This window comes from Cherax quadricarinatus, chromosome 19 (genome assembly GCF_038502225.1).
Source record: "Cherax quadricarinatus isolate ZL_2023a chromosome 19, ASM3850222v1, whole genome shotgun sequence".
NCBI classification, from domain to species: domain Eukaryota; kingdom Metazoa; phylum Arthropoda; class Malacostraca; order Decapoda; family Parastacidae; genus Cherax; species Cherax quadricarinatus.
Genome location: NC_091310.1, coordinates 18,404,356 through 18,423,261, shown reverse-complemented (window position 1 = coordinate 18,423,261; position 18,906 = coordinate 18,404,356). Strand labels below are relative to the sequence as shown.

General features: G+C 47.0%; 1 protein-coding gene and 1 long non-coding RNA gene across 5 annotated transcripts in view; one reads left to right on the top strand and one right to left on the bottom strand.

Annotated features, from left to right (window-relative positions):
* LOC138852922 (uncharacterized) overlaps positions 1–18,906 on the bottom strand; it is a 145,354-nt gene that overhangs the window by 83,030 nt on the left and 43,418 nt on the right. The gene's annotated exons all lie outside the window — the stretch shown is intronic.
* The window catches only part of LOC128688255 (neural cell adhesion molecule L1), a 68,041-nt gene that overhangs the window by 30,551 nt on the left and 18,584 nt on the right, over positions 1–18,906 (top strand). For all 4 annotated transcript variants that reach the window (XR_011392175.1, XR_011392174.1, XM_070086553.1 and 1 more), the window contains one exon: positions 16,085–16,265. Coding sequence is in view for 2 of the 4 variants with exons in the window: in XM_070086553.1 (XP_069942654.1) it covers positions 16,085–16,265 (181 nt within the window). In the remaining 2 variants the exon portion in view is untranslated. The remainder of the gene's footprint in view (positions 1–16,084; positions 16,266–18,906) is intronic.

Genomic DNA, 18,906 nt, shown 5'->3' with positions numbered 1-18,906 from the left:
CGTAGAGTACAGACTACACACTGATGACGCACACTGATGACGTAGAGTACAGACTACACACTGATGACGCACACTGATGACGTAGAGTACAGACTACACACTGATGACGCACACTGATGACGTAGAGTACAGACTACACACTGGTGACGCACACTGATGACGTAGAGTACAGACTACACACTGATGACGTAGAGTACAGACTACACACTGATGACGTAGAGTACAGACTACACACTGGTGACGCACACTGATGACGTAGAGTACAGACTACACACTGATGACGTAGAGTACAGACTACACACTGGTGACGCACACTGATGACGTAGAGTACAGACTACACACTGATGACGTAGAGTACAGACTACACACTGATGACGTAGAGTACAGACTACACACTGGTGACGCACACTGATGACGTAGAGTACAGACTACACACTGATGACGTAGAGTACAGACTACACACTGGTGACGCACACTGATGACGTAGAGTACAGACTACACACTGATGACGTAGAGTACAGACTACACACTGATGACGTAGAGTACAGACTACACACTGATGACGCACAGAGAAGTGTGAAACTACTAGACCTAAGATTTCCCCCCCCCGTGGCTTGTCTTGTATATATATATATATATATATATATATATATATATATATATATATATATATATATATATATATATATATATATGGTATAAACCTTGGTAATAAATACCGACAAGTTGGTTTAGAAAGACACGTAAGCGAACACTATAACATATTTATTAGAAAACGTTTCGGTCCTGGAACCTTGATCAGGTTCCAGGACCGAAACGTTTTCTAATAAATATGTTATAGTGTTTGCTTACGTGTCTTTCTAAACCAACATATATATATATATATATATATATATATATATATATATATATATATATATATATATATATATATATATATATATATATATATATATATATGTCGTGCCGAATAGGTAAAGCTGGTCAATTAGCAAGAACTCATTTAAAATTAAGTCCTTTCTAAAATTTTCTCTTATACGTTTAAAGATATATTTTTTTTTTCATTAATGTTAATGTAAAAAATTATAATTTTGCATCAAAAGAATCTTAGAAAACTTACCTAACCCTATTATAACAAGAACAATTTATTTTAGCCTAACCCAACTAAATATATTTTAGATTTGTTTACAATAATTTAAAACTAAACAAACACAGTGAAATGTATTTTTTTTCGTTAGGTTCAGAATGATTTTGGCGAAATTATTGCATACACAAATTTTCGCTTGTCTTATATGGCAAGATGAGCGTTGCTATTTAAGCCAAGATCGCAAGTTCTGCCTATTCGGCACGACATTATATATATATATATATATATATATATATATATATATATATATATATATATATATATATATATATATATATATATATATATATACACATGTATATGAAATCACGAAATAAGTGATTTCGAATCATTTACAAAACTGCGGCAGGCCAGGGTTCGACCCCACGACACATTGTTCCGCCTCTAGAGAAAACACAACGTACATGTCACCGTACCACTGAGCCAGCGATCCCACAAAGATCACGCATCCAGCAGAGCAAATATAATATACATATTATATTTGCCATGCTCTGAAATATTGCTCTGACTCCTCTAAGAAGGTGATCGTGAAAGCGGATTTTCCGAAGATTACTATATCAATATTCGAAGCAAGATGCAAAAACGAATTTGTATATACGCAGATGCGTAATCCAAGGACTTCGACATGGTTGCGCTAATTGAAATAAGGAGCACCATGATAAATATCCACTTGCTAACATATTTACTTGCGCCTTTAAGCTTTTTGAGTGAAGATTAAAAATGTAGCAAAGAATGGCGTGTTAATGTTAAAAAGCAAGCAGGAGAAAGACGCCAATGATTCGTTATACGAATTCGTTGAAATTCACTAAGAACATAAGAACGAAGGAACACTGCAGAAGGCCTACTGGCCCATGCGAGGCAGGTCCAAGTCTCCTACCGGCTTAAGCCAATGCACCCAACCTAGTCAGGTCAGGTCACATTGACTTAAGGGAGGAACACGGCAACCGACCTGTTAGCACAAGCTATCAGGTCTAACTCACACCCACCCACATCTACTCATGTATTTATCCAACCTATTTTTAAAGCTACACAACGTACTGGCCTCTATAACGGTACTTGGGAGTTTGTTCCACTCATCCACAACTCTATTACCAAACCAGTACTTTCCTATATCCCTCCTGAATCTGAATTTTTCCAACTTAAAACCATTGCTGCGAGTCCTGTCTAGGCTAGATATTTTCAGCACACTATTTACATCCCCTTTATTTATTCCTGTCTTCCACTTATACACCTCAATCATATCCCCCCTAATTCTACGTCTTTCTAGAGAGTGCAGTTTCAGGGCCCTTAGTCTATCCTCATAGGGAAGGTTTCTGATACATGGGATCATCTTTGTCATCCTCCTTTGTACATTTTCCAGAGAATTTATATCCATTCTGTAATACGGTGACCAAAACTGTGCAGCATAATCTAAATGAGGCCTAACCAAGGATGTATAGAGTTGAAGAACAACCTGAGGACTCCTATTATTTATGCTTCTTGATATGAAGCCAAGGATTCTATTAGCTTTATTGCGAACACTTATGCACTGTTGTCTTGGTTTCAGATTACTGCTAACCAGAACTCCTAAATCTTTTTCGCAATCCGTAATATTAAGATCTACATTATTTAGTTTATATGTGGCATGGTTATTGTCCTGTCCAACATTTAGAACTTTGCATTTGTCTATATTAAACTGCATCTGCCACTTCTCCGACCACTGCATCAGTCTATTCAAATCTTCCTGGAGTGCTCGAATGTCCTCGTCAGAATGAATTCGACGGCCTATTTTGGTGTCATCGGCAAACTTGCCGATGTCGCTCTTTATGCCCTCATCTATGTCGTTTATGTAGATTGTGAACAGTAGGGGGCCCAACACTGACCCCTGTGGAACACCGCTCGTGACGCTTCCCCACACTGATTTCTCCCCATTTATGCAAACTCTCTGCTGCCTATTTGTCAACCATGCCTCTATCCAGGAAAAAATTTCTCCTCCTATTCCATGTGCTTTAATTTTCCTCAATAGTCTCTGATGTGGGACCCTGTCAAAAGTAGTAATAACATAAAGGAGAGTAAAAATAAAGATATGAGGATTAATGCACCACACGACCCACTGCACGACCCATCGCACGACTCACCACTCAACCCACTGCACGACTCACCACTCAACCCACTGCACGAACCACCGTATGATCTACCACACGACCCACTGCAGAACCAGTCACACGACCCACCACACGACTCACCACACGACCCACCACTAGACCCGCCACACGACCCACCACACGACGCACCACACGACCCACCACACGACCCACTAGACGCACCACACGACTCACCACACGACTCACCACACGATCCACCACTAGACCCACCACACGACTCACCACACGATCCACCACTAGACCCGCCACACGACCCACCACTAGACCCGCCACACGACTCACCACACAACCCACCACACGACCCACTAGACGCACCACACGACTCACCACACGATCCACCACTAGACCCGCCACACGACCCACCACACGACTCACCACATGACTCGCCACACGACCCCCCACACGACTCGCCACACGACTCACCACACGATCCACCACTAGACCCGCCACACAACCCACCACACGACTCACCACTAGACCCGCCACACGACCCACCACTAAACCCACCACACGACTCACCACTAGACCCGCCACACGACTCACCACACGACCCACCACTAGACCCACCACACGACTCACCACACGACCCACCACTAGACCCGCCACACGACCCACCACTAGACCCGCCACACGACTCACCACACAACCCACCACACGACCCACTAGACGCACCACACGACTCACCACACGATCCACCACTAGACCCGCCACACGACCCACCACACGACTCACCACTTGACTCGCCACACGACCCCCCCACACGACTCGCCACACGATCCACCACTAGACCCGCCACACAACCCACCACACGACTCACCACTAGACCCGCCACACGACCCACCACTAAACCCACCACACGACTCACCACTAGACCCGCCACACGACTCACCACACAATCCTCTACACGACCCACAACACGACTCACCACACGACCCACCACACGACTCACCACACGATCCACTACACGACCCACCACACGACTCACCACACGATACACTACACAACCCACCACACGACTCGCCACACGACTCACCACACGATCCACTACACGACCCACCACACGACTCACCACACGATCTACTACACGACCCACCACACGACTCACCACACGATCCACTACACGACCCACCACACGACTCACCACACGACCCACCACACGACTCACCACACGACCCACCACACGTCTCGCCACACGATCCACTACACGACCCGCCAAACGACTCACCAGACGATCCACTACACGACCCACCACACGACTCACCAGACGATCCACTACACGACCCACCACACGACTCACCACACGACCCACCACACGACTCACCACACGATCCACTACACGACCCACCACACGACTAACCACACGATCCACCACACGACCCACCACAAGACTCACCACACGACCTACCACACGACCCACCACACGACCCACCACACGACCCACCACACGACTCACCACTAGACCCGCCACGACTCACCACACGACTCACCACACGACCCACCGCACGACTCACCACACGACCCACCACACGACTCGCCACACGATCCACTACACGACCCACCACACGACTCACCACACGACCCACCACAAGACTCACCACACGACCCACCACACGACTCACCACACGACCCACCACACGACCCACCACACGACTCACCCCACGATCCACTGCACGACCCACCACACGACTCACCACACGACTCACCACACGATCCACTACACGACGCACCACACGACTCACCACACGACCCACCACACGACTCACCACACGATCCACTACACGACCCACCACACGACTCACCACACGACCCACCACACGACTCACCACTAGACCCGCCACATGACCCACCACACGACTCACCACTAGACCCGCCACACGACCCACCACACGACTCACCACTAGACCCGTCACGACCCACCACACGACTCACCACACGATCCACTACACGACCCACCACACGACTCACCACTAGACCCGTCACGACTCACCACACGATCCACTACACGACCCACCACACGACTCACCACACGATCCACTACACGACCCACCACACGAGTCGCCACACGATCCACTACACGACCCATCACACGACTCACCACTAGACCCGCCACGACCCACCACACGACGCACCACACGACTCACCACACGACTCACCACACGATCCACCACTAGACCCGCCACACGACCCACCACACGACTCACCACACGATCCACCACTAGACCCGCCACACGACGCACCACACGACTCACCACACGATCCACCATTAGACCCGCCACACGACCGACCACACGACTCACCACATGACTCGCCACGCGACCCCCCACACGACTCGCCACACGACTCACCACACGATCCACCACTAGACCCGCCACACAACCCACCACACGACCCACCACACGACTCACCACTAGACCCGCCACACGACCCACCACTAAACCCACCACACGACTCACCACTAGACCCGCCACACGACTCACCACACAATCCTCTACACGACCCACCACACGACTCACCACACGACCCACCACACGACCCACCACACGACTCACCACACGACCCACCACTAGACCCGCCACACGACCCACCACACGACGCACCACACGACCCACCACACGACCCACTAGACGCACCACACGACTCACCACACGACTCACCACACGATCCACCACTAGACCCGCCACACGACCCACCACACGACTCGCCACACGATCCACCACTAGACCCGCCACACGACCGACCACACGACTCACCACATGACTCGCCACACGACTCACCACACGATCCACCACTAGACCCGCCACACAACCCACCACACGACCCACCACCCGACTCACCACTAGACCCGCCACACGACCCACCACACGACTCACCACTAGACCCGTCACACGACTCACCACACAATCCTCTACACGACCCACCACACGACTCACCACACGATACACTACACAACCCACCACACGACTCACCACACGACTCACCACACGATCCACTACACGACCCACCACACGACTCACCACACGATCTACTACACGACCCACCACACGACTCACCACACGATCCACTACACGACCCACCACACGACCCACCACACGACCCACCACACGACTCGCCACACGATCTACTACACGACCCGCCACACGACTCACCACACGATCCACTACACGAGTCACCACACGATCCACTACACGACCCACCACACGACTCACCACACGACCCACTAGACGCACCACACGACTCACCACACGACTCACCACACGATCCACCACTAGACCCGCCACACGACCCACCACACGACTCACCACACGATCCACCACTAGACCCGCCACACGACCGACCACATGACTCACCACATGACTCGCCACACGACCCCCTACACGACTCACCACACGATCCACCACTAGACCCGCCACACAACCCACCACACGACCCGCCACACGACTCACCACTAGACCCGCCACACGACCCACCACTAAACCCACCACACGACTCACCACTAGACCCGCCACACGACTCACCACACGATCCACTACACGACTCACCACACGATACACTACACAACCCACCACACGACTCACCACACGACTCACCACACGATCCACTACACGACCCACCACACGACTCACCACTAGACCCGCCACACGACCCACCACTAAACCCACCACACGACTCACCACTAGACCCGCCACACGACTCACCACACAATCCTCTACACGACCCACCACACGACTCACCACACGACCCACCACACGACTCACCACACGATACACTACACAACCCACCACACGACTCACCACACGACTCACCACACGATCCACTACACGACCCACCACACGACTCACCACACGATCCACTACACGACCCACCACACGACTCACCACACGACTCACCACACGACCCACCACACGACTCGCCACACGATCCACTACACGACCCGCCACACGACTCACCAGACGATCCACTACACGACCCACCACACGACTCACACGACTCACCACACGATCCACTACACGACCCACCACACGACTCACCACACGACCCACCACACGATCCACTACACGACCCACCACACGACTAACCACACGATACACCACACGACCCACCACACGACTCACCACACGACCCACCACACGACTCACCACACGATCCACTACACGACCCACCACACGACTCACCACACGACCCACCACACGACTCACCACACGACTCACCACATGACCCACCACACGACTCACCACATGACCCACCACACGACTCACCACTAGACCCGCCACACGACCCACCACACGACTCACCACTAGACCCGTCACGACCCACCACACGACTCACCACACGACTCGCCACACGATCCACCACACGACTCACCACACGATCCACTACACGACCCACCACACGACTCGCCACACGATCCACTACACGACCCACCACACGAGTCTTCACACGATCCACTACACGACCCACCACACGACTCACCACACGATACACTACACAACCCACCACACGACTCGCCACACGATCCACTACACGACCCGCCACACGACTCACCAGACGATCCACTACACGACCCACCACACGACTCACACGACTCACCACACGATCCACTACACGACCCACCACACGACTCACCACACGACCCACCACACGACCCACCACACGACTCACCACACGACCCACCACACGACCCACCACACGACTCACCACACGATCCACTACACGACCCACCACACGACCCACCACACGACCCACCACACGACTCACCACTAGACCCGCCACGACTCACCACACAATCCTCTACGCGACCCACCACACGACTCACCACACGACCCACCACACGACTCACCACACGATCCACTACACGACCCACCACACGACTCACCACACGACCCACCACACGACTCACCACACGACCCACCACACGACTCACCACACGATCCACTGCACGACCCACCACACGACTCACCACACGACTCACCACACGATCCACTACACGACCTACCACACGACCCACCACACGACTCACCACACGATCCACTACACGACCCACCACACGACTCACCACACGACCCACCACACGACTCACCACTAGACCCGCCACATGACCCACCACACGACTCACCACTAGACCCGCCACACGACCCACCACACGACTCACCACTAGACCCGTCACGACCCACCACACGACTCACCACACGATCCACCACACGACTCACCACACGATCCGCTACACGACCCACCACACGACTCGCCACACGATCCACTACACGACCCACCACACGAGTCGCCACACGATCCACTACACGACCCACCACACGACTCACCACTAGACCCGCCACGACCCACCACACGACTCACCACACGATCCACTACACGACCCACCACACGACTCACCACACGATCCACTACACGTCCCACCACACGAGTCGCCCCACGATCCACTACACGACCCACCACACGACTCACCACACGATCTACTACACGACCCACCACACGACTCACTACACGATCCACTACACGACCCACCACACGACTCACCACACGACCCACCACACCACTCACCACACGACCCACCACACGACTCGTCACACGATCCACTACACGACCCGCCACACGACTCACCAGACGATCCACTACACGACCCACCACACGACTCACCACAAGACCCACCACACGACTCACCACACGACCCACCACACGACCCACCACACGACCCACCACACGACCCACCACACGATCTACTACACGACCCACCACACGACTCACCACACGATCCACTACAGGACCCACCACACGACTCACCACACGACCCACCACACGACTCACCACACGACCCACCACACGACTCGTCACACGATCCACTACACGACCCGCCACACGACTCACCAGACGCTCCACTACACGACCCACCACACGACTCACCACACGACCCACCACACGACTCACCAGACGATCCACTACACGACCCACCACACGACTCACCACAAGACCCACCACACGACTCACCACACGACCCACTACACAACCCACCACACGACTCACCACACGACCCACCACACGACTCACCACACGACCCACAAGACTCACCACACGACCCACCACACGACCCACCACACGACTCACCACACGACCCACCACACGACTCACCACACGATCCACCACACGATCCACCACACGAATGACCACACGAATGACCACACGACCCACCACACGACCCACCACACTATACCCAATTAATTTTCATACTTACCTAACCTTCTAAATCTACTCACTTATTTAATACCCCTATAATCTCTCATACTATCATCAACAACCGATCTCGTCCTCCATCATATCTCGCAAGAATCTCTAACATAACCTAAGAAAATTGCAATATTCTTCCCCTCTCAATCTTTTATCTGTTATGAATTATATGTTTCTGTTTTTTCCCCTCTGAGTTTACGATATTACTTTTCAAAACCTTTTAATTTTTTCTACACTAACAGTATATTTGTCACATTAATATAATTCTCTTGAAATTTTAAAATATAATCGTGTTTCTGTTAACTCCATTTTGTATCTTAGTTACTGCCTGGCACAAATGGATTTAGTGCACCCCCCCCCCCCATCAATGTAATAATGATATTTTTCTGTATTTTGTAGCTTGTATAAAAATGAAACTCATGTGCAGCATTAGATAATTTCATCAAGACAACGTTTCGCCCACCATTAACTCAGGTATTATTAAGACTGTTGGTAGGGGCAGGCATACTTGTAGTCACTGATCCAGGTGTGCGAGTCTCCGGCTGCCTCCCCCACCTTCACTGTCTCACCCTCCGCATGACCTACACCCCGGCCTTGGATACAGTTTAAATTTTTAGGTTTCTTGCTAGTCAAGGCCTACTGAAGAAGCCTACTATGTAGGCTTCATTCCATACCACTCTGTCTTGACAGCTTCTAGGCAGCGAAATCTCTGGAAATTCTTTTTCTTTGTGATAAATTTAGTCACTGGATTTTATTAAGTGGTTATGACTATTTCTGTGAATAACTCAGGAATTATTTTGTACTATCAGTACGGCAGGGAAACTGATTACTGTCACTCTCCACATGATATGATATATATCCTGAGTTTGTTTACAACTTAGCAAGTTTCTTGCTTTTCAAGTTCTCAGTAGCAGTGCTGGTGGTGGTAGCTACCACTTACTATTAAAGTCAGGTAGTGGTGGTAGCTACCACTTACTTTTAAAGTCAGGTGGTGGTGGTAGCTACCACTTACTTTTAAAGTCAGGTAGTGGTGGTAGCTACCACTTACTTTTAAAGTCAGGTAGTGGTGGTAGCTACCACTTACTATTAAAGTCAGGTAGTGGTGGTAGCTACCACTTACTTTTAAAGTCAGGTGGTGGTGGTAGCTACAGAACTCAGGCGGTTTTACGATTCCTGAAGTTCCCGGCAGGTTCATCCCGCTGAAACTGATCACACCCATCACTTAGCCCCATCCCTCATGCAACACCTAAATTTGATTCACTATAAATTCACAATCTGTAATCTGTGGTTATATGTTGGACTGGTAAAGCTCCTGCAGGCGAAACGTCGTCTTAATACCGTATTTGTGTCTTACATAGACGTCTGCGTCATTCTTCATTTACAACGAGGTAATAGGAAATTATTTGCAAACTAAAAGCGCTACTATTCACCCAGGCTGGACTAGTACATGAAAAACAAGATGAGGTGAAAGTAGGCGTAGGCAGGTAATGTGTGAGGGGCAGGTGTCAGGTTGTTGGGTCACCAGCACACAGTGTTGTGAGGTTGTCAGGTTACTAAGTCACCAGCACACAGTGTGGTGAGGTTGTCAGGTTACTAAGTCACTAGCACACAGTGTGGTGAGGTTGTCAGGTTACTAAGTCACCAGCACACAGTGTGGTGAGGTTGTCAGGTTACTAAGTCACCAGCACACAGTGTGGTGAGGTTGTCAGGTTACTAAGTCACCAGCACACAGTGTGGTGAGGTTGCCAGGTTATTAAGTCACCAGCACACAGGGTGGTGAGGTTGTCAGGTTACCAAGTCACCAGCACAGCTAACCTCTGTTCTGTTAAGTGTATAACTCCTACACTACAGCTAATCTCTTCGCTATAGAACTTTATAACTATTTTCGTGTCTGTATGGTACTGACAGAGCTCCTGGTGGGCGAAACATTTCCGTAATTGAACTGCCTAACGTTGTGAAGATATTTATTTTATTCATTTGTCAGTATTATATACGAGGAGCTTGTGATCACAGTGTATGACTCGCCAATACTGCACACAGTGATCCTTTTGAAGAATTAACTTTAGCTGAAGAGAAACAGATGGTAAAGCACAGATATTTTACAATCTATTTTTAATGAAAATTAGGCTAGAAAAGTGCTGTTGTTGTTTTTTTAGACGTTGCATGTATGTGCATGTTCTTATAGTGTTACTTTCTCTTAATTGATTGTAAAATTGTAATATGTGAAATTTATGTGAGAAGTGGTCCTCGCTACGTAAATTGGATCCAATATATACCCTGCTACTATTTTGATATATTGTCTTTGTCTCTATGTATGTTTTTATAACGCTTAGGTCTATGGTCTATATTAATTATGTGTAGTTTATGACACTGAATGATTTCCAGTGTTGCTGTGTGCTTTATGATCCTTGAATTCATTGTATTAAATGTGGCGAGTCCAGCTTATTACATGGCTAACGTTCAGTTTGTCTTGTAATTCCTATGTCTGTGTTGTTACTATTGTGACTGTCAACTGAAAAAAATAAAGCTATAACCTGTGATTTTCTCTTTCTTTTTCATTTTACCCGGTTCCTTGTATGAGGTATAGTAAAATAATTTTTTTATTTAAATAACGAATGAACACAAACATACATACACACACACACACACACACACACACACGCACGCACACACACACGCACACACACACGCACACACACGCACACACACACACACACACACACACACACACACGCACACACACACGCGCACACACACGCGCACACACACGCACACACACACGCACACACACACGCACACACACACGCACACACACGCACACACACGCACACACACACACACGCACACACACACGCACACACACACGCACACACACACGCACACACACACGCACACACACACACACACACACACACACGCACACACACACACACACACACAAAACTAGAGCATGCATATGTATATTTGTCATGTCACTGATCGTTATGTTTCAGAACATGTTTGTATATATAACTATCCTGTATATGGCCAAAACATGTGGATATATTTGTTCCAAGCAGCTAAAAGTTATATAGTCAAAATATGGATGTGGTCATTCTGTAACTAAACTGTGTATATGTTCAATGTTGCTTATTTTTCTACGATCAAAACACTTATAAAAGCTGTCTTGCTGGGCTGTCTATAAAATAATAATATACTAAATCTGTCCCACGTAACTGATCTTACTAATGTCAAAACATACTTGTGCATTTGTTCAATGTTACTCGTATTTCTTCAACTAGAATATGACACGTGTCTTGGACATAACACACACATCTCCGATCAGTTTAACTTAACATGTCAGGGACGTCACACGCTCACCCAAATCGTGCGTTAACTAGCTACATTGACGATAAGTACGCTGACCGTCTCTATTAACAGGGGCTGCTTACAGTCTCTGTTAACAGGGGCTGCTTACAGTCTTTGTTAACAGGGGCTGGTTACAGTCTGTTAACAGGGGCTGCTTACAGTCTTTGTTAACAGGGGCTGCTTACAGTTTCTGTTAACAGGGGCTGCTTACAGTCTGTTAACAGTGGCTGCTTACAGTCTCTGTTAACAGGGGCTGCGTACAGTCTCTGTTAACAGGGGCTGCGTACAGTCTCTGTTAACAGGGGCTGCGTACAGTCTCTGTTAACAGGCTGCTTACAGTCTGTATTAACAGGGGTGACTAACGGAACCAGTGTGCACAATACTGTGACTGGTCACGAGGCTATGACACGTTCATCAATAAAATACTGCTATTTATCTTTTTTTTTAGATTCGCAAAGAACTTGATAATCACCGTAACGATGTCTGGGTAACGCTGTTTACGCGCTAGAATAGAGTGAAGAATTACAAAACGAAATCCTTGATGTAGTCTATCATTATATTTGATATAATAATCATAATAATAATAATAATAATTAAAAAATCACGAGCTACACGTTTCCGTTGTGTTGTAGAGCTGCAAGACTTTTCAAGTATTTAGGTGACTAATGCTGGTGAAAAGCTCTTGATTCAAGGAGTGAGAGCTCCCCTTTCTTGGGTCAAGCTTGATTACTTCGTCTTCGCTATGGGCTGCGTAACCCATACGAGTTTAGCGGTTTTCCATAATTCAAAACATTCTACTTAACGCCACATGAGAAACTGTCAAAATACAGGAAATTACTGGTTAAATTTTGAAATGGATAAAGGAATGACTGGAAATAAATGGTCACATGCCTTTCTAACCAACTCTGAATATATGGAAAAAAATAGAAAAAATCCGCACGTAGGAGGATACTGGACAAATATCTTCAACAAATGTCAGATCAACCAGGCTGTGATGAATATATGGGTCAGCGAACCACCAGCAGCAACAGCCTAACTGACGAAGAAAGCACCAAATGAGCCTGGCTTAAGTCCGGGCCCTGGGAGTAGAAAATCTCTTGAAACTCATCAAAGGTATATTAAAAGAAGTAGACTAAAACTGGAATCAACGCCACGGTGTGACCCGGACCATCAAGTAGTCACACTAGTGACCCGGACCATCAAGTAGTCACACTAGTGACCCGGACCATCAAGTAGTCACACTAGTGACCCGGACCATCAAGTAGTCACACTAGTGACCCGAACCATCAGGTAGTCACACTAGTGACCCGAACCATCAGGTAGTCACACTAGTGACCCGGACCATCAGGTAGTCACACTAGTGACCCGGACCATCAGGTAGTCACACTAGTGACCCGGACCATCAGGTAGTCACACTAGTGACCCGGACCATCAGGTAGTCACACTAGTGACCCGGACCATCAGGTAGTCACACTAGTGACCCGGACCATCAGGTAGTCACACTAGTGACCCGGACCATCAAGTAGTCCCACTAGTGACCCGGACCATCAGGTAGTCACACTAGTGACCCGGACCATCAGGTAGTCACACTAGTGACCCGGACCATCAGGTAGTCACACTAGTGACCCGGACCATCAGGTAGTCACACTAGTGACCCGGACCATCAAGTAGTCACACTAGTGACCCGGACCATCAAGTAGTTACACTAGTGACCCGGACCATCAAGTAGTCACACTAGTGACCCGGACCATCAAGTAGTCCCACTAGTGACCCGGACCATCAAGTAGTCACACTAGTGACCCGGACCATCAAGTAGTCACACTAGTGACCCGGACCATCAAGTAGTCACACTAGTGACCCGGACCATCAGGTAGTCACACTAGTGACCCGGACCATCAAGTAGTCACACTAGTGACCCGGACCATCAGGTAGTCACACTAGTGACCCGGACCATCAGGTAGTCACACTAGTGACCCGGACCATCAAGTAGTCACACTAGTGACCCGGACCATCAGGTAGTCACACTAGTGACCCGGACCATCAGGTAGTCACACTAGTGACCCGGACCATCAAGTAGTCACACTAGTGACCCGGACCATCAGGTAGTCACACTAGTGACCCGGACCATCAGGTAGTCACACTAGTGACAAGCGGCTGAGTGTCAGTCTGCTACGTGAAGGTTATTTGTGTATTGTTCCAGTCACTGTATTGTGCCTTTTTTATTCTTTATAAGAAAAAGGCTTCTTAACCTGGCAAAACCGGGTCCTGCCCCGAGTACTGACGTAAAAAAATCCATTCTGGAGCATAGTTTCTGATATACATCATTGACACTGAAGACAACACCACGAACTAATATAACACAGAGACGTAACTTCCATACATGATGATCTACTCTAATTTCACAGATGTTTAAAGGATGCTGTATGCAGTACAGTGTAGAAAAATATTAGACTCAACTTGCATATCATTGCTGTAATGTTAAAAACAGTCTTACTTTCTATAATTAAAGTCAATGAACTTGTTTGAAAACTGACCACCAGTCCCTGGGAACAAGACGGAGACCAGTCGTAAACACGACAGTAAAAAAAATCACAGGAATAATGAAGCAACGCTTAAACCTCCGTACTTCCTGTCCAAACAGTAACAGAGATTAATATTGTGACGAAAGAAAATAATTCTTTAGTCTGAATGAAATGAGGTGAAAAAGACAGTAGTGGAAGAGATACGGAGGAAATAACGTCAGCTAATTGAAGGTTAAGGAGTGGGACAGAGAGCCGAGTCTTCATCTTTGCAAACACAACTTAATGAGGTAAAGACACGTGTACAGTTCAGGACATTTATTAAAGGAAGCGTTTCGTCACGAGTGACTTCTTCAGTCTTAAAGTGCTATCATAGTAGCCTTCACAAGAACCAGGTGAGAACGACAGGACTCAACACTGAGTTACAGCGGGACCACACTGTATGAGTAACCATCCAGCATGATGAGTATGTGAGGTTAATATTGTTCTTGCTCTAACTACATTATGCCAATTAGATCAAGGTAGTTACCTAATGCCTATATACTATTTTTGTGCAAAGATTATCTGGCAGTGAAAATCGTCTTTCAGATTATGACATTTGGCAAAGCCAACCATGATTTACTATTATCCGAGACACACTAACCCACCCGTCCCCATTTCTTACACTAATCTATCCTGACCCTTGATTCAAGATCCCTACTGGCCCAAGATGGATGTAGCACCGACGGACGTTCACACAGTAGAGGGCAAGACGGTGACCTTGACCTGCCGTGCCTCAAGTCAGGTGCAACCCGTAATCACCTGGACCAAAAATGACCTCCCCTTGACTTCTGACCGCTACCAGATCACCCACGATGGAGACCTTGTTCTCAGGTTCCTCAAGGGTTGTTTGTGTTTTGTTGTGCCCACAGTGTTCTACGGTGACACTGTAGCCTATGCCACTATAACATACCTTACATCCCTATAGCTCCATCATACAACCCTATACACAATCACAGCATCATCTTAGTAAACCATACCCCCGGCCGGGATTGAACCCGCGGTCATAGAGTCTCAAAACTCCAGCCCGTCGCGCTAGCCACTAGACCAGCTAGCCACAATAAGATTCATCCAACTAGGTATATTTCTACACCATAGGAAAGTTAGCACAGGCACCTCTGTGACCACAAATGCAAGTTTTTACAGACGAATCTCCAGCTAGCGTGGCCGTGACGAACTCTAGCTCAAGTCCCTTCACTGCCGTCAACATGACTATGACCGCGGGTTCAATCCCGGCCGGGGGTATGGTTTATTTGCAATCGTGTCATTACGATTTCTTAAATCATCTTAGTATTTCTATACAACGCCATGATATCCCCATACAACAGCATGACATTGAGTTATCATAGCCCCATATTGTAAGATCACCATAATGCTACCATACCATCACTATAACACTGCAATACCACAATCATATATAATCACCGTTGTACATTACCGCGAAGTGTTGAGGCAGCCATTGCGTACCGAGATTATTCTGTGTAAATACTGAAATTTCTCAAGACACTGATAAGTTACAGTGACAAAAGAAAGTTAATGAATCTATAAAGTGTGAAAACAGTTCAATAGACAACGTACAGTGAGCATAAATATAATCTGTACAAAACGGAAAACAACAGTGCCAACACGAATATTTATTTTAAATCTGCTGGCCACTGAGATTGTAGTCAAACATTATTTACTAACAATATCACGCGACTGTTTTCATTTGTTAAAAATTAATACAGGACCAGAAATGTAAACATAAACAACTATCATATTTGTAAACAAAATATGTGCAAATCCAGATTAAGTGAAACAAATCATTAAATCATTCACACTTGATTCTGGCATCACGGTGCCATTGTTGATCAGAAGTCACACACGACGCCGGGTTCACTTTCTTGCAAGGTTCTCTCCACCGCCGCCGGATTAGGTGCCAAAAATGTCCACGCTATGTTACCTACAATTTACGAGCATTAAAGAGCAATAATGCATTTAATTCACAAAAGTAAACTAATTAGTAAAAATCATATCCCTTTAACAAATAAACTCTAGAAACAGGCTTGGTGAGTTTCTAATATCACAGAACCCAAGTGTTTAAGTATTTTTTAATATGAACTAAATAAATAAATTCGGAACGTGGTGTTTAGGTAACAATTGTAGGCAGAGAGAAACACGGCAGTAAAATAGTAGATTTTTCCCTTGGAAACAGAGTAACGTAGAAAAAATGCGATCATAGTACCTAAGTTCAATGCTTTGTGCTATTTTAAGAAAAAATAAAGGCATAAAATGTGAAACATACAAGCAGGCTTCCATATAATTTGTTCTGGAATATACAAGCAGGCTTCCATATAATTTGTTCTTGAATATACAAGCAGGCTTCCATATAATTTGTTCTGGAATATACAAGCAGGCTTCCATATAATTTCTGGAATATACAAGCAGGCTTCCATATAACTTCTGGAATATACAAGCAGGCTTCCATATAACTTCTGGAATATACAAGCAGGCTTCCATATAACTTCTGGAATATACAAGCAGGCTTCCATATAACTTCTGGAATATACAAGCAGGCTTCCATATAATTTCTGGAATATACAAGCAGGCTTCCATATAACTTCTGGAATATACAAGCAGGCTTCCATATAATTTCTGGAATATACAAGCAGGCTTCCATATAACTTCTGGAATATACAAGCAGGCTTCCATATAACTTCTGGAATATACAAGCAGGTTTCCATATAACTTCTGGAATATACAAGCAGGCTTCCATATAACTTCTGGAATATACAAGCAGGCTTCCATATAACTTCTGGAATATACAAGCAGGCTTCCATATAATTTCTGGAATATACAAGCAGGCTTCCATATAACTTCTGGAATATACAAGCAGGCTTCCATATAATTTCTGGAATATACAAGCAGGCTTCCATATAACTTCTGGAATATACAAGCAGGCTTCCATATAACTTCTGGAATATACAAGCAGGTTTCCATACAGCTGTTCTGGAATATACAAGCAGGTTTCCATATAACTTGTTCTAGAATATATAAGCAGGCTTGTTCTGGAATATGAACAATGGCCTTTGGGAGGGAGACTGCCAATGTGTGTGCTCGTAAGATAAACAAATTTGGACCAACATGATAAGTGTGTTGATAAATATGTCCCACTAGACCGAAATAACTTTCTCTGAAAAAATTCCAATCATATATAGAGCGTGGGAAAAGAACAAAGAATTGGCACAGATAAATGAAAATTGTGAAGGTGTTCCGTAGCTCAATTGCTAGCGTACTCAGCTCACAACTAGGTCCGGCTCACAACTAGGTCCGGCTCACAACTAGGTCCGGGTGAAGATCCAGGGTACGGCTGGAAACATTAGGACGTGTTTCCATAAGGCTGTCCATGTTTACCTATCAGTAAAATAGGTACCTAGGTGCCAGCCGACTGTTGTGTCTTGCATCCTGTGACAAAATGACCTAATTTACTCGAAAT